Below are 18,660 nucleotides of genomic sequence, written 5' to 3' on the forward strand. Positions count from 1 at the left end.
TAATTTTGATAAAATCATTTGTTTATTAAGATGTTTATTAACCATATAATGTTTCATAGACAAGTGTGATTGGACATGCAGCTTACATTAGGCTTAACTGGTAACACACAATAGCTTCAAATCTCCAGTGCAAAACCATCAACACTTGTTAAAAATACTTGGTGTGTAAAAATACCTAGTTAATAAACCACAGCAAACTAATACCTTTATTGAAATCACAAACTATAAAACAAAAAGTTATTCATAAAAAGTGGCATCACAGCTGCTACACACAGGAATAAATAAAACCAGTACCATTAAATACAGGTGTGACATCACTTGTGTACAATTTGATTGCTGAAAGGCCGTGCAGCACAGCTAGGTGGCTCAGACTTCGTTCTACTTCTGTCCTATAATTTGAACATAACAAACAAGCCAGAACGCTTCATTCTGATCTACATTGGCTTAATTCAACATATTAAACAGTGAAACTCATCTAGGTCACTGGAGTGAATAATTCTACAGTGAAATGTTGAGACTTTTTTCAAGTGTCAGTTCAAGACAGATTGTGCTGCGTTTGATTAATAATTGATGACGTTTAACTGCTTCTTCTGTTTATATGCTTGCATTGTTAAGAGTCCGAAAACCCTGACATACCAAGCTGACAATAAATTACAAACTCTAATCATGACTAGATGGCAATCGCTTCACCTGGAAATCCCCAAATCACAGAGGTCTGTTCCTAACTGCATACTACAGTACTAAATAGTATGACGTGGAGTTTGGTAATTTGGAAGCTATTTTTGCAAAAATACAGGAGGTTATGTACTGCCATTTAAGAGGCCAATTTATAACCAATCAAAAATTAAAACAACATATTTGATGTGTAATACTATTTAGTACTGGAAAGACAAAATCCTTTCACTGGTATCTCTTACAGGGTCATGTTCTTTATGCACTGCTGTCTACTTGATACACGCTTCTGTTTTAATACATTTGGGTAAAATTAAAACCATATTGTATAAACGCTTTGCTCAGCAGCTAGACAGGCTGTAGAATTCAAATTGTGCACATGGGATTGAATGATTTCAATTAATTTCTATAAAGTGTATACTTCACTTACGCTGAAAAAATTGAGATGACGTGTAAAACAAGGTCACCTGTGTGGTATCAGATCTGACTTGAAATTAACATATAACTGCCCCATGTAACAAATCTCACACAGAGCAGTTTGAAATAATAATAATAAAAAAATGTCCAGGTCGAACTGGCCTTAAGAATTCAGATTTGTGAACTATTTTGTTCCGTGGAATGCAGTTCACTAACTTTTATTTTTATACTCTTAAATCATTCTAAATTCTCTGATCAGCCATTTCACTATAAAAATATAGCAAGCCTCAGCAAAAGAGTAGAAGTTACGTAAGAATGCTAAGTAGATAAGCTTCTCTGTGTCTCTTCTCTTTTGGGTGTAGTTTGCTTGCTATGCACGTTTTAGTTTATTTTCTCATCAACATTGCACTAGATCTGGATTTCTCAACCTGCAGGCCATCTGCAATTTCTAGCACAAGACAAATGACTGTGCAGTCCACACTTCTATGATATAGACCTATTATTGCTTTATAAAAGGTGCAGTGCACGACACAAATTCTGGCCACTGTTATGGCCCACAACCCAAACTAGCATGGATGGCTTCATATCAGTGGCAATGGTTTGGGACACTGCAAACTCTATTGCCAACAGCTGGCCGCACACACTTGACCATGGCTTAAGAGTCGACTTGTGCAGTAGGTTGACTCCTGGTGAAAAACTGACCCAAACATCAGTACATAATCACAGTATTTCTTTATGAAGTGGTGCTTCCCTCTAAACACAGCAATTGATCACTGGCAACACTGCATGTATACCATCAAGTGAGGACTTGAAATGTTTTGCTTGGATCCTTTTCAAATCCAACAGCTATGTGAGACACTTAACCACACTCAAAAATACTACATGCTCTCGGCTGCCCTGACGCAGCCGCACTATAGTCTCTGATGCTCCTGAGGCAGGAAAAGGGCTTGCAAAGGCAACAAGGGTTTGGTTGCCCAAATCTGCATTAATGTGTCTATGTGATTGAGGGGTTTCAGACGGCTGGCGCAGGAGCATCGGGATCAGGGTGATGTTGGTGATTGGGTAAGATGTCAAGTTCATCCACCTGAGGGACGGCATGTAGTGCCACCATCTGATCGTGAGGAGTGTCTGCAGCAGCGGCTGCCAGGTTACTGATCGATTTGCTCTTTACACACTGGAAGTCGACGTGTCGGCTCTTCCCCTCCTCCTTCTCCCAGCTCAAGCGGATGAATGGTCTCTGTACGTAGTTATAGATGACCTCAGGCCGACCGCCCGGACGTTTCTTTACCTTCTCTTTGTAGGTGGGATAACCTGGGAGAAGCAGAGGGGAAGAATCTGAGCATCAGGTACAGACCACTGAAAAAACATGTAAGAGCCTGATAGATGGGCTAATGATGTTAACTCCAGTAGAGATGGGACGATCGGGGTTTTTGGCAACGATTGCGATCTCCGATCTCCTTTCAGGGCAATCGGACGATAGTCGATTTCGATCGGGGGGGCGGTGACATGCAATTTTTAGCGCAAAATCAGCAGTAAATAATAAAGTAACCAAACAATTATTTTTTTCACCCACAGGAGACATATCTTATTAGTCTAACTGACCACACACACACACACACACAGGTTTAATGTTATCCAGTTTAGTCTGAAAAAAACTTAAAAAGAGCCTCACAGTGAAAATAAACCGAACAGCAACAGCGTGTGTGTGTTTCTTTAAAAAAAAACGCTTTGTTCACAGTGTCGCTTTAAATGATTCTGATTCAGGAGTCGAATGTGACGCGTAAGTTTCTCTCTCCGTTTTTACTGTTATTAATAAATGCTGTGGTTTTAAATAAACACCAGCTACTACAGAACATTTTGTGTGACTTTCTTACATTAAAAAGCTTAATTAAAAAGCTTAATTAAACCGCTATTACCACAGAGCGGTCACCGAGTCAGACTCGTTCCGTCTGTGGAGCTAAAAGTTCTGATTACCCTAAAAGTTCAGCAGATGATCCTGAACTAACGAATTTGGTAATGAATAAACTTTTGCCTCTGATTGGCTCTGTAACGTCTTCTGTTCTCATCTACATCACAAGTAAGAACCGCTTACGATTTACCAAAGTGAACCAGGAGTTTATATAACGTGCTGATAGAATCGACTCAGATGTGACCGGGTTGAATTATCTTTTTAAAGTAAATATTACAATCAGCAAAATTACATCGTATGTATGATGCACAACGTTAATGATGTTATTTTAGGTCATGAAGAGCTTTCACTGTGGTTTTTGTACGATGGTTGATGAATGGTGATGTGATGGTTGGTGCTTCGTAGCTCAAAGTCTGGATCAATCCACTGAGCTGTTAACTTAACGTGATCTTTATATATCACACGATCGGATCGGCTACTTTTAGGAAATATCGCCGATAGCATATTTTGATTAAAAATCGGCCGATACCGATTCATAGCCGATCGATCGTCCCATCTCTAAACTCCAGTCATAATGCCCCTTACAATATCACATGAACCATGTTCAGAAATTCACTTCCCCTCAAAGACCTGAAGGAAGTTTATAATGGTGTAAATGTCACAGATCCAGTTTCAGTAATATTCTAATAGGTCAATTAGTTCTGCCTAGCAAGAAATCATCCTGAACCACCTCGTAACCCAATCTCTTACCTTCAATGCCTAATCGGATTTTCTTTAATCCTCTCTCCTTTAACACCAACTTGGCTACGTCCCGATTTTCAATGTATTTGAAGAACCGATACAGTTTTGTGCTGTAGATAACTACATAAGGAATAAAAGAAAAAAACTGGTTACTGAAATGACAGTGTTCATCACTGACATCAAAAAATGAGTACAGTAAAGTCACTATTTCATATCCTCATATTTACATTTCAAAACGGAATGTTGGTCCACATTTCACAGCTCTCACTGGATAATCCTTTATTTCACAAGAATTTAGCATGTGTCTGGGGCAATTTGTGCACATTTAGTCAAAATAACATTTGTGAGCTTCAGTACTGATGTTAGATGAGATTTGATGTAATTATAATTGCCGTTCTGACTTTTTTTCTCAAAATATCCACCTCTCTGGACCTCTACAGACCAAGATATTTGTATTTCTGGAATACCCAATCAGGCTGTTGGCCCTGTAGAGTATCTCTGTGGCTGTGGGATGATGCATTGGACGGACAAAGCACATAAACATTTATATAAATGACTGTGTAGGTGCACTGTGAAACAGCAAGGTGGGTGAGGGAGATGGGGGTTGTAAGTGGCTGTGTTCAGTTGTGGTAGCTCAGCAGTTAAGGTACTGCTGTAGTAATCATAAGGTCACTACTTCAAGCCCCACATCTGCCAGGCTGCCACTGTTAAGCAAGGTCCTTAACCTTCAATTGTTTGAACTGTATAAGGCCGCAACACACACACACACACACAAGCTTGCTTTATGAATTTGGTGATGTAGACTGTTTTATGATGTTAATTAACTCTGTGGCATTGTTTTCCTGAAGCATGACCCTTATCCCTCTCAACCCTGGGAATACTTGATCATGACTGAGCTTCAGCTCTGCCCCTTAATTATGTCGCCAATGAAACGACTGGGGTACACAGCAGCGCAAAACTAATCGGCTAAGTAAAAAGGACAAAATCCATAAATAGTTTAATTTAGTGTTTAGTTTTTAACGCCATGTCTGCCCTTTGGGCCATGTTCATGGCAGGAAAGGTCGTAATCTGTCTTTTATTTACTTATTTCATTTGACTTAGAGAGGTTATGTCTGTTGTCTATGTATGTTCATTTATGTGTTGCTTCAGTTTTGTTAATGACAGGAATTTTAGGAGTGTTGTTGCTTTTGTCTTGGTAAAGAGTTCCTTTATGGTTTTTGCTGATAAGATCTGTTGTCTTTCATGGTTATAGATGATACACTCCAGCGTTAAATGTTTTATTGTAATCTGTGTTTGGCATGTTGCGCAATATGGGACATCTTCGTCTTTTATCAGGTACATGTGTGTTAATCTAGTATGTCCAATACGGCATCTTGTGTATACTGTCTGGTCCCCAAAATCCATAAATAAAACGGAGAAAAATGAACCAGTTAAATGGGATAGGCTAGTAGAGACAGCTAGCCTATTTTGGGATTTTTTTTTAAGCAAGCAGCTAGCTAGCAGTCATTCCCATTACACACTTTTTCTTTCAAGGTAACTGGCTTGAGTCCCAAATGCTGGATCACATGCAACAATTAACAGCCACATGGCTACATAAATGTGTGACAATGTTTTTTAGTCACAAGATTTTTATATAATAAGAGCTCACTTACTCTGAGAGTATTCTTCCCCCATCTGTGGTGGGTACTCCTCATCCCAGTCCACAACATCGTCATCGGTGAGCACCACCACGTGGCATTCCCGTTCCCCGCTCTGAGCACTGGCCACCATCAACGGCAGCACCATCTCCTCCAGGTATGACTCAAACTGCTGCCGTGCTCCGTCATTTGACAGCTCGTGCATCAGTGCACCTGATATAAATATAAATATCAGTTTCACAAACACTTGACTGTTTCTTTAATAACTATTTATTGCAGCATCTGCTTTGCGTAACTACAACACAAAAGGTAAAAAGGTATCAGTCAAGCATGAATGAACACCCAATGCAATCAGATCAATAAAAACTGCAGCCACACCCCCATAGACAAGCACAGCAGAAACTAATGACCTATTTTAATTCTCAGAAAGCATCCATCATATGCCGACACCCAGCACGCTGCATTAATGAGCCTATCTGGCATGCAACCGATAACAAGAACCCCCTCCCTTCCAATCTGATTCTCAATGCATGATAAATACTTAGTTACTTACTCAGGTCTCTGCACTTGATGGTGCTGTAGTCAAAGGAGATGCAAAGGTAGTCACATGCCTCCCTCAGTTCAGGAATGGAGATCCCATCAGGGCAGCGGATTATCCCCGATTTGTAGTAATCCTGCCGTGCAGAAAGAGCGAGACATGAGGGAAAACAAAACAGGCAGCCATTACTGTAGGCGCTGAACAAGCACACGCGCACACGCAGAGCAAATGGCCTGTCAGATACACTGCGCTGCCTCCACCCCCTCATGCATATCCAAGTAAAATCCTGCCAAACCTGCAAACCACTTAAATGTACAACATGGGACCAAATGCTTCCTCCAAAACAGCAGCTCAAAAAGAATAGAGTGTTTCTCTAAGCACTTAACCTGCCCTCATTTTTCCACTCTCCTAAGAGTGGAAACACATTTGCACCTTTAGGAACAAACAAGACTTTAGTAACCTATTTAAGAAAACTGGAAGATTTGCAAGTTTGGCGATTGTGAAGCAATAAAGCATAAAAACTACTTTACAAACTGCTGTCAAATAGATACCTTGTTCCCTTGTGTACTCTTAATTTGCCTTATCCTCCAGAGACACATGAATAGTCCCTGAATGAAAATAGCAGCATGCCGTGCTGTGTTCAGAGCTGATCCTAACAATGACAGTTGTGTAACACTACACTGGTCATCTGCAGAACATAATCAGAGACTCAACTTCATACGGATTGACCTACTTGCCAAACTAGTCTTAATATTTAAGGCAAACATATTGAAAAGAGCGAGTATCGCACAATATGTAAAAAACTGACATTAAATTAATTTTAAAATCCTCATGTTATTAAAAAAAAACGTAGATCAATTCAAGTTAATGTTATGAATATTTTTACACACAAACAGGGTGGGGGTTGTTACATGAATAATGTACATGAATTTAAGAACAGATTAGAAACTGCCTTGAAAAGCAAGTAAGCGAATTTGTGAAATTGACCACGTCAACTGCTTTGTACAAATGATCAGATTTCCTTGACTCTTATGTTTTTTTTCCTGCTCAGATGACACAGAGGTGGATCTGATCCACTCATCAGAAGCTCATGAGATTGAATACATCTGCAGGCATTGCTGACCTATTCTAAATGTGTTGGCATTTTAGGTTTTTAGCAGAACATTTAATACTAAGTAACACTGGATCAATGAAAAATATGACATCAGAATAAAGTGAAACTGTCAGAAGTCAGACTAAAGACGGTCTGTCTAAGCATATCAAAAACAACTACACCTTATCAAAAGTTAAAAGAAAAGAGGGATATATATCTAGATATATATAAATAGAAAGTGTAGTTTATAAAATGGCCAATTTATGCATCTTTTGCTTTTATTTTCATGTTTTGTCAACATTCGCTTTATCCTCGTCAGGATTGCAGTGGGTCCAGCTTCCCAAAAACACTAGGTGCAATGCCGTAACACCCCAGAGAGACACCAATCCATTGTACATAACATAACCAATCAAGTCAATATGTAGATGCCCCAACCAGCTAATGGCAATGTCACAAAAATCCAACCCTGGATCCTAGGGTGAGTAGTAGTGAGCTTCATACTAAATATGTTCATTAACCCCAAAATTAAAGACAAAAGCAGGCAGATTGTGAAAGCATGCAACTTCCTATTCATCCCAACTGTCCACTTCTTACTCAGCATCTGTACAAATGCATTAAGTAATCACATCCTGGACAGAGAGGAGGCAAGCAGAAACAAGGTCTAAATAACAATATTAGAACAAATACCCAGAGGCAGTAAGTGAAATTTATCCATAAACATTACACCAAAAAAAAGACTCTTGGTTAACAGAAACTGCAGGACATTGTGCTGCTTGAAAACGAAAATCTAAAAGCAAAAGTTGAAACACTACACTGACCTTTTAAGGGCACTGTATGCTGAAGCTATGCGTATTATAATACAGCGGTCCATCCAATAATGAATCAATTTACTGTAAAGTAACTGTATGATATTCTAAACCTCAACAACAAATGTTTTTAAATCAGAGCGCTCACCAGGATAGCGCGGAACACAGTCGAGCTGATCCCCTCAGCAACCTCATACTCGCCCTTCTCATTGGGTCGGGTGAAGTTGTACTCCCTGCCAGCTCCAAACATTCTGAAAAAATGTGACATTGGAAAATAATTTCATTTGCTTAATAATGCACAGAAACATATTTGCAGAGTTGACACATACACACACACACACACACATATATCAAAATTCAAATTCATGGTGAAAATGCTGATTGGTTAAGGTGAGTTTAGGAAGCAGTTGGTAATAGTATATTCATTTCAAAGAGCAAATTTGAAGGAGGCCTTTAATCCTTATCGGAATAGCTGTTCGAAAGTACTATTTTGAAGTACAATGTCGGAGAATTATACATAAAATATTTGGGATGAATAGAAACGTAGACCAAAAGCCTTCAGGTCTTCTTGTACAACATCAGTGTCTGAATTCACAAACATTCTTTTGGTTAAATGCACACAAACTCTCACAGAGACACTTCAAAACCTTGTTTGTTTATTAGGATTTTAACGTCATGTTTTACACTTTGGTTACATTAATGACAGGACAGGTAGTTACCCATTACACAAGGTTCATCAGTTCACACAAGGTTATATCGAACACAGTCATGGACAATTTTGTATCTCCAATTCACCTCACTTGCATGTCTTTGGACTGTGGGAGGAAACCGGAGCCCAAAACCTGGTAGAATGGCTTTGTAGAGAAGTGGAGGCTGTTACAGCCTCCTAACAGCCAAACTCAATGTCAAAGCCAATGGCGTTGGAATGAGATGTCAAACAAGCTCATGGTTAGTGTCTACATACTTTTGGTCTTATGGAGCGTAATCTTGGTCTGACTGCCTGATGGTACAACGTAATTAGGAAAAGGTTTTTCTGTGCTTTATGTGCTCCCAAATCATCCAACCACAAAAAAGTAAACTGAGTAAACACAGAGAAAAACACCATGTGTAGAAAAAAGGTGCTCATCAGAAAACACTATGAGGAAAGCTGCTTTTATCCAACAACATTAACCAAACTAGGGCTTCTTTTATTGGTTAATTGTTAACAATCCTGGTTGCTATATAGACTAAATTAAAGTAAACAAGTGTTAAGCATAGGGATGCAACGATGCACCACAAGACAGTTAAAAATCAGTGCACATGTGCCACGATCTGAATCGGTTATTTATTTAAGATGAATCGATATTCACTTTACATAGCAGAGGGCACTGGCGCTATTCACCTCGCCTGGTTGACGGCACTACAGGGTTGCCAGGTTCGGAATTTTTCAGCCAAATTTATTTATGTCAGAATACTTTCTTTATTTGTATTATTCATTTATTATTCATTATTTAGATAAATAAAAGATAACAAATACAGTATTTTATTTTTTTTAAAGAGAAATAATAAAAGGAAACTGTCATAATTTGTCTGTAATTTCATTTTGTTTAAAAAAATTGGGGGAAAAATCGTAGTGAACCCAGTATTGTGAATCATCGTATCGCATCATGGGTAGAGTGTATCGTTACATCCCTAGTTAAGCAGTTTAGCTGTTTTCATTTTAACTTGTCATTTGGCAGTGGAAGTCTGCAATAAAGCCAAACTCCTCCAGCATGGAATCTGGCGTTTTATATTACAGTAACTGTTTGCATTTAGATTTAGTATTTTTAGACAGACAACACAAAATGTTGCATGTGCCATATTTTTCTGCTCAACGTTGAACTTTGAAAAACCAAATCAAATTCACACACCAGAGCCATTGTTATTTTAAATAACAAAATCAGACTTTGTTTATTAAAACTCAATTAATTAAAATTAAAACTGTATGTTGGGTCCCTGAGCAAGACCCTTAACTCTAAACTGCTTGAACTGTAAACAGTCACAATTGCATAAAAATGTCTGCTAAATGCCGTACATGTAAATGTTAACAACACTGCACTACTGATCTATTTCAATGCTAACAATAGACTTACTTTGCAGTGTACAGGTTAATATTAATGTCTAATATGTAAATAGCTGCATTAGCTGTCTTAGCAGGTCAAAATGTGGATTTTATTTAAATTGAATTGGTTCAAATTACAAAATTGATCTGCGGACACTGGATCGGGTGTATTACTGAACATAGCGGGTTTCAGGCGGCAGTCAGGTTCTAAAATTGGCTTCATGTTGAGTCCTCTCTTGTATCAATGACACAGTGTCCTTGTCAAATTATTGATCATTCTGATCAAATGAAATGTCCTTAGAGGCTACTTAGTCCTTTTAATGAGTTAATAATGATGAGGTATTAGTAAGGTGTGTATGAATGTGTGACCCAGTGGATTTTGACAAGTAAATTTAAAGCGGTAGTAAAAAGATGTAAAAAAGAATTGAGGCTTATTATTTCAGAACAGATGTGATCCCAGAAAAATCATAACAAACAGGTTGATGTTTTAAACCAGTCCGAAGTACAAAACCACATTTAAGCAAACACAAAATATTACACATGCAAAATCAGGTTGGCAGCCTTACCTGCCGAGCATGGTGTTCGGCTGAGCCGTGAAGATCGCCGGGTCAACAACAAAGTGCGTATTATCCACGATGAGAGTGACCCGCTCTGCAGTCCTCACACTGCGAGTGCCATCCTTAGCATTTTCATAGACATAAATCATGTCCGAGCCATGAGATTTACTGTGGGAATCAGGGCAGAAGGAACCGGAAGAGCAGCCTTTCTGAGGCCTGGGACTCGCAGACCTTGACCAAGAGCCTGCTTCCCTCTCTCGATCTGACATGACAAATAGAAAAAACAATTAAACATCCATGAATGAAAATCTAGGGTGTGTGTGTGTGTCTGGGGTCCAAAAAGACATAAATGGGTGAGATGGAGTGGAAGAACTTGACTGGCCCGCACAGATCCCTGAACTCAACCCCATCCAGCACCTTTGGGATGAAATAGAAAGTATATTGCGAGCCAGGCAGTGTCATCCATCATCAGTGCCCGACCTTACAAATGCTCTACTGGATGAATGAGCGATACTTCCCACAGACAAACTGAAATCTAAAATCTTGTAGAAAGCCTTTCCAAAAGCATAGAAATTAATCTAATCTACTGATCTAGAATGAGATGTCAAAAAGTGTGTGTGTGTATATATACACACACACACACACACATATATATATATATATACACACACACACATATATACAACCCCTGGCAAAAATTATGGAATCACCACTCTTGGAAGATGTTCTTTCAATTGTTTAATTTTGTAGAAAAAAAATTAATCACAGACGTGCCACAAAACTATCATTTCTCAAACTGTCAACCTTCTGGCATTAAGAAACAATAAAAAAAGAAACAAATATAATAGTTGTGGTCAGTCACAATTGCTTTTTTTTAGATCAAGTAGAGGAAAAAAATATGGAATCACTGAAATCTGAGGAAAAAATTATGGAATCATTAGAAAACACTGCACCATTATTATTTTGTTGCACCACCTCTGGCTTTTATAATGGTTTAAACTCTCTGAGGCATGGAGTTAACTAATGACAAACAGTATTCTTCATCAATCTGCCTTCAACTGTCTCTTGCTGTTGCCAGATCAGCTTTGCAGGTTGGAACCTTGTCATTGACCATTTTCTTCAATTTCCACCAGAGATTTTCAAATGGATTGAGATCCGGACTATTTGCAGGCCATGCCATTGACATTATATGTTTTCTTGAAGGAAAGTTTTCACGTCCTTTGCCCTATGGCAAGATGCATTATCATCTTGAAAAATGAAGTCATCATCACCAAACATCCTTTCAACCGATGGAATTAGAAAAGCGTCCAAAATTTCAATGTGGACTTTGGCATTTATTGAAGACCATCTCCCCTGTGCCTTTACCCGACATGCAGGCCCATATCATCAACAACTGTGGAAATTAACATGTTTTCTTTAGGCAGTTATCTTCATAAATTTCATTGGACAGACACCAAACAAAAGTTCCAGCATCATCACCTTGCCCAATGCAGATTCGTGATTCATCACTGAAGATCACTTTTATCCAGTCACCCACAGTCCACGATTGCTTTTCTTTAGCCTACTTTAACCTTGTTCTTTTCTTTTTAGGTGTTAATGATGGCTTTTGTTTGGCTTTTCTGTATGTAAATCCCATTTCTTTTAGGTGATTTCTTACAGTTCAGTCACAGACATTGACTCCACTTTCTGGCCACTTGTTTCTCATTTGTTTTGTTGTGCATTTTCTGTTTTCAAGACATATTGCTTTAAGTTTTCTATCTTGATGCTTTGATGTCTTACTTGGTCTACCAGTGCTTCCCTTTTACAACCTTCCCATTTTGTTTGTACTTGGTCCAGATTTTAAACACAGCTTACTGGGAACAACCAACATCTTTTGCGACATTCCACAATGATTTATCTTCTTGAAGGAGTTTTATAATCCTCTCATTTGTTTCAACTGACATATCTTGTGTTGGAACCATGATTCATGACAATCTGCTTTGTGCAACAGCTCTCCGAGGTGTAAGCACTCTTTTTAAACTGAAGAATAATTAGCAAATCTAATCTGCTGCAGATGTTTTGTTTTTAAACTGCAAATTACAGAGTGATTCCATAATTTTTTCCTCAGATTTGAGTGATTCCATATTTTTTTCCTCTACTTGATCTAAAAAAAGCAATTGTGACTGACCACAACTATTATATTTGTTTCTTTTTTTTTATTGTTTCTTAAAGCCAGAAGGTTGACATTTTGAAAAATGATAGTTTTGTGGCATGTCTGTGATTTATCTTTTTTCTACAAAATTAAACAATTGACAGAACATCTTCCAAGAGTGGTGATTCCATAATTTTTGCCAGGGGTTGTATAAACAAAACTATTTGGACATTCAACCATGGCATCTTACTTTTAAAACCATGGACATTGAGTACCAAGATTTAACAGTCTTCACTCTTCTGGGGAAAGATTTTGATAACATTTTGAAATGTGTCTGTGTGAATTTCTGCCCATTTAATCAAGACTAAACTAACTGTGGATGATAAGGCCTGGATTACAATCTACATTCCATTTCATTCCAATACTGTTCAGTGGGGTTCAGGTCAGGGCTCTGTGCAGGTCCGTGACACTCATCCTCACCAAAGCCATCAAACCTTATCACTTGGTAAACAGGGGTTAAGTCAAGCTGATACAGAAAAGATCTGCCAGATAATTGGATGCATATACATTTCTATAACTGCTTATACACATCTCTAAGCTATGACAGATAGACAGACAAGACAGATAGAAAGACAGACAGATACTTAATTGATCGTGAAGGAAATTAAAGCCCCAGTAGAATTATACAACAAAGAATTAACAGTACAGTACAAAACAAAAGCAGACAGAAAAACTAGAACTATGAGTGTGGCTACAACACCTAAGGTGGGGTGTCATATACTTTTTGCTACTGAACTAATTTTAAATATTTGATAAATCAAACCATTACATTTTTGTATTGTTTCACCCCTAATTAATTTGTACAGACACACAATTCAAAGCTCTGCTAGTATTACCACTGAGCTGCTGGCGTGTAGGGGAGGTAACATTCCTGATGCAGGGCGTGAGTTGGCCCTCGGCCCTTTCGTGTGATGAATCCCTGGAACGATCTCCAGAGCGACGCCTCTCCCTGCAGAGCTCGGCCCCATGCACACTCATTCTCACTGCTTCGTTCTGCAACTGAAATCCCCGCAATCGACTGCTGCTGCTTTAAAGAAAAGGAAACAAACATCACCCAGTCAGTCACATACACTACAGTCACATACACTAAGGCAATACGAGATTTAGAACAAACATAATACACAGTGTTTCTCATATGTCCATCCCAGTACAACAATGTCTAACGCCGTTATGCCAGTGCCACTCCTGTGCTGAGAGTGGTTCAACACCCAATGACGATCCCTTTTCATTGATGTATAGCATCAAAGTGAACACATATGGCAGGTGTACCTGATAAAAACAGACAATAAGTGCACCCACAAGGTAGGTTCACATAACCTGCCAACTTTGTACAACTCCAGCCAAAAGCATGCGGACAGCTTCTTAATTTTTTAATGAATAATCACATTTTTGTTAATTTGCAACAACTAAACAATGTGTAAATATGTGTGATGGGTAGTGAGCACAAATATCCTCATTAATGGAAAAAAAACAGGGACATTTTGAGGATTTGATATTGTGGAATGTTATAGACCGTTTTATAACAAAATAGGACAAGGTGTGTGTCGCCACACTTTTTCCAGGCAGTAAATGAGAAATAAAAAGGCAAAAAGTCATAAATTGTATGGGGGGCAACTTTGGTGGGAACGCATACTGAAAATCAAGCAGTATTTTTTGCTGAGGGCAACAATAAGCTGACACTGGCATAAAATACTCAGAGCACTGCTGCGAAATAGTAATGGGACACAATGTTGAAAATGTATGGTGGTGCCCTTGAAAATGTAACTGTACCACATAAAGACTGTTGACGCTGTTTTAAATACCAGTTTAGGGTGAGAAAAACTTGATAGGTAAATGAACATATAAAAGTATGTACTGTACATGTAACATTACTGATCCTTTGTGTCTCGTTTTGTAACACTACAGAGACTATTGCAATTAAAGCGTATATTGGACAACATAAATAATGCAACATTAGCCAGTGTAAATGTGCGTTTAGGGCAAATTTATCAACACAATCCCTGAAAGCAACCACACCTTGCTGCAGAGCCCAAGTCCTTTTAATAAAAAAGTGTCTCCTTCAGGGACCAAATTACACAATATGATGACGCTGAAGAAAAGCTTTGGGCAAAAGCAGAGAGGAGAAGAACAGAGCTGGCATTAAGAATGAAGATCAGATTTTCTCATTTATCTTTCCCACATAGTTAAATATCTACTTGTTTCTTCTCTACCTACACAAGACTGGCCAGCTGCAAATGCAGACCCAGTCAAGCGTTCACAGGTTGCAAAGTCTGCTGGTTAAATAAGTGATGAAGAGGCTGGAAATAGTGCTCATATAAAAAAAAAAGACCCACGCAGGCAGATTGTTGGATGGCTTAATGATTTCTTCCACAACAGAATCATTCAAGAGTCGTTTATAGAGCCAGCTATGGCACTATGTGATATCAATATAACAATCAATTATTATATTGGACATATTTCACCATATTTTTCAATCCAGTTTCACTTCTTTTATAGTGTAAATAAATGCAAAATTGACAAACAGGACTGGCATAATTAAAATAAAGTACACCATTATATATATTATTAAGGATTCTTATAAATTAGTAAAGTCACCAACATCATTATTACATAAAATAAATTAACCAATGTGAGTGATTTAGACAAACTCTGTTCCAGTATGTACATGCAAATTCTTACATCCATCACAGTATATCACTAAAAACCTACCTTTAAAATGTTAAATGGAGGACAGTATACTTACTTTTACAAGGTTTTTGTCTTTAGAGAAATCTAATAATAAATGAAACATGTCTGTTTAAAACTGTGCCCATTTAGTCAACATTTGGTTGCTGGTTCAAGCCCAATCAATGCAAATTTACTACTGTTGAGCCAATGAGCAAGTAAACAAACACAGAAACAAATCTTTACAGATGTCACATTGTGAACAATGGCACAGTCATGCTGGAATAGAAAAAAGCCTTTTCCAAGCTGTGGCCACAAATGTGGTGGCATATGGTTTATTTCATATACATAATAGCAATGGGTGTGTTGAAAACAACTAACTGCAATAATTGGGAGGGGTGTCCACATGTTTTAACCATGTAGTGTATTTCGTAATATGACACAGACCTGTGGGCCACAGGTATTAAAGAAAAATCCAAACAAATACAAGGGTTTAATAAATCAAGTTTTATTACAGAAGCATGTAATCAGCCAGCTGGGACCCTACACAGACACATGATTGGCTGAACGGATGAAAAAGGGTTCCTTATCATTAGACCAGTCAAGGCACTTGCACAGGGTACGGCTGATCACAGATGGCAGTGCGTGGCTCTCTGCACACTGTGAGACCCCGCCCCAGCAGGTGAAAAGAAGTGCTGGCGGCCGTGTGCGTGTCAGAGGGGGCAGATGACAGCCTCAGCACCTCCTTGATCAAGGTGGGGTCGCAGCAGTGGCAAGAGAAAGCTTCAATTGGACATAACTAGATTTGGGGGAAGCATATCAAATCTCACTTTACTTAACGTTAGATTTTCTTATTTATTTATTAGGATTTTAACGTCATGTTTTACACTTTGGTTACATTCACGACAGAAACGGTAGTTACTCGTTACACAGAATTCATCAGTTCACAAGTTTAATGTCAAACACAGTCATGGAGAATTTTGTATCCCCAATTCACCTCACTTGCATGTGTTTGGACTGTAGGAGAAAACCGGAGCTCCCGGAGGAAACCCACGCAGACATGGGGAGAACATGCAAACTCCACACAGAAAGGACCTGGACTGCTCCACCTGGGGATCAACCTGGGGATCACCCAGGACCTTCGTGCCGCCCTAACATTAGATTTTAAATTGCATGCACATTATTAGTACATTTATACACTTAAAACGAGTGCAAACCAGTTGGTACCATATGTATTGATAAAAACTACATTTGTAAGTTGTTGCATACAAATAGTGTATCGTGTGTGTCATTTAGCCATAGCCAATCTTTGATTGCTGCCAGGACGCCTGTATTGTATCAACACTGGCATGGTTATACTGAAAGATTTATTAATATAATATATATTTTTAAATGTGACCCCTAATGGCAAGCATTTAAAAAATGATCACACTACATTTGATCCTTTGTTCAGCACCCCTCTCCACACCCACCGCGTCCCAGCCCACTTTGTTCTCTTGTCCTGTCAAAAGTGACACAGTCGGTTCCGCACACCCATTGTCAGGACACAGACAGGTTTATTTATGAAGCACTATGGTTTTACAAGCAGCAGAATTAATTCAGTCTTTTAGAGTAACAAAAAAAAGTGCAGCGCGTTTGGTTTCTTAAAGACAAAGCAGAATCGATAGGACTGTCCACTGCTCTGCTCTTAATGCTTAACGGATCGACTGGGGTTACATCGGTCAGATATGAATGACATACAGAACAAAGACAACACGAGGATCCGTTATTCATTCTATTACAGATCGTAGCTGAGCTAAGACGTCTGATCAGACGTGAACACGCATGCAGGAGTAACACCGACTGGATCCTTTGTTCCTGAAAGCGGAGTGAACTGCACCTACCCGCGTGTGTCGCTCTTCACACTGAAGACAAAGCAGCGGGGCAGCAGCGGTGGCAGACAAGCGCACAGCACCTGCGCACCTTCACACCACGAGGGCTTGGTGCGGGGCTCCGCATCCTCGAGCATTCCTCCCCAACTTTAGCATAATTCACATCCCGAGCCTCCACTGCATCAGTGCTACCCGCTCGGCGCGACCTCTCTCATCTGACGGAGCGGATCGAGCATGAATGACTGGTTGCTGCCTTGCTGACGTAGCGCGAGATATAAAAACCCGCCACCGGAGAGTAGTGAAGCGTGATTCACCAGTGAATCAGCAGATTCGTTTTAAACGACTCCTTTAAAACAGAATCGGTTCCATAGTTATAAAGTTCTGACCAGTGTTGCTACTCCTTGCGATTTTTTCCAAGATCTTGGGATTTAGGGGATCGATTTGGGAATTTTGCCCATGGATAGATAGATAGATAGATAGATAGATAGATAGATAGATAGATAGATAGATAGATAGATAGATAGATAGATAGATAGACAAGATAGATACAGACAGACAGACAGACAGATAGATAGATAGACAGACAGACAAGATAGATACAGACAGACAGATAGATTAGATAGACAGACAGATAGATAGATTAGATAGACAGATAGATTAGATAGACAGACAGATAGATTAGACACAGACAGATAGATTAGACAGACAGATAGATAGATTAGATAGACAGACAGACAAGATAGATACAGACAGACAGATAGACAGACAGATAGATTAGATAGACAGACAGATAGATAGATTAGATAGATAGACAGAGACAGACAGACAGATAGATTAGATAGACAGACAGATAGATAGATTAGATAGACAGATAGATTAGATAGACAGACAGACAGACAGATTAGATAGACAGACAGATAGATTAGATAGACAGACGACAGACAGATAGACAGACAGACAGATTAGATAGACAGACAGATAGATTAGAGACAGACGACAGACAGATAGATAGATTAGACAGACAGACAGATAGACAGACAGATAGATAGATTAGATAGACAGATAGATAGATTAGATAGACAGACAGACAGATAGACAGACAGATAGATAGATTAGATAGACAGATAGATAGATTAGATAGACAGATAGATAATTAGATAGATTAGATAGACAGACAGACAGATAGATAGATTAGATAGACAGACAGACAGACAGATAGACAGACAGACAGATAGATTAGATAGACAGATAGATTAGATAGACAGACAGACGACAGACAGACAGATAGATTAGATAGACAGACAGACAGATAGATTAGACAGACAGACAGATAGATTAGACAGACAGATAGATAGATTAGATAGACAGACAGACAAGATAGATACAGACAGACAGATAGACAGACAGACAGATAGATTAGATAGACAGACAGATAGATAGATTAGATAGATAGACAGAGACAGACAGACAGATAGATTAGATAG

General features: G+C 38.8%; 1 protein-coding gene across 3 annotated transcripts in view; it reads right to left on the reverse strand.

The window, feature by feature from the left end:
* btbd10a (BTB (POZ) domain containing 10a) overlaps window positions 1–18,660 on the reverse strand; it is a 42,587-nt gene continuing 23,927 nt past the window's right edge. The window contains exons 1-8 of one of the 3 annotated variants that reach the window (XM_063000757.1): window positions 17,189–17,378; window positions 13,478–13,668; window positions 10,460–10,712; window positions 7,962–8,064; window positions 5,930–6,050; window positions 5,392–5,589; window positions 3,749–3,859; window positions 1–2,400 (exon numbers count right to left, since the gene is read on the reverse strand). In XM_063000757.1, coding sequence (XP_062856827.1) covers window positions 2,102–2,400; window positions 3,749–3,859; window positions 5,392–5,589; window positions 5,930–6,050; window positions 7,962–8,064; window positions 10,460–10,712; window positions 13,478–13,668; window positions 17,189–17,313 — 1,401 coding nt within the window. In that variant the 5' untranslated portion in view covers window positions 17,314–17,378 and the 3' untranslated portion in view covers window positions 1–2,101. Of the gene's footprint in view, window positions 2,401–3,748; window positions 3,860–5,391; window positions 5,590–5,929; window positions 6,051–7,961; window positions 8,065–10,459; window positions 10,713–13,477; window positions 13,669–17,188; window positions 17,379–18,660 lie in introns of those variants that run through there. The other 2 variants (XM_063000759.1, XM_063000758.1) reach the window with 2 other exon arrangements.

Source organism: Trichomycterus rosablanca, chromosome 8, assembly GCF_030014385.1.
Source record: "Trichomycterus rosablanca isolate fTriRos1 chromosome 8, fTriRos1.hap1, whole genome shotgun sequence".
NCBI lineage: Eukaryota > Metazoa > Chordata > Actinopteri > Siluriformes > Trichomycteridae > Trichomycterus > Trichomycterus rosablanca.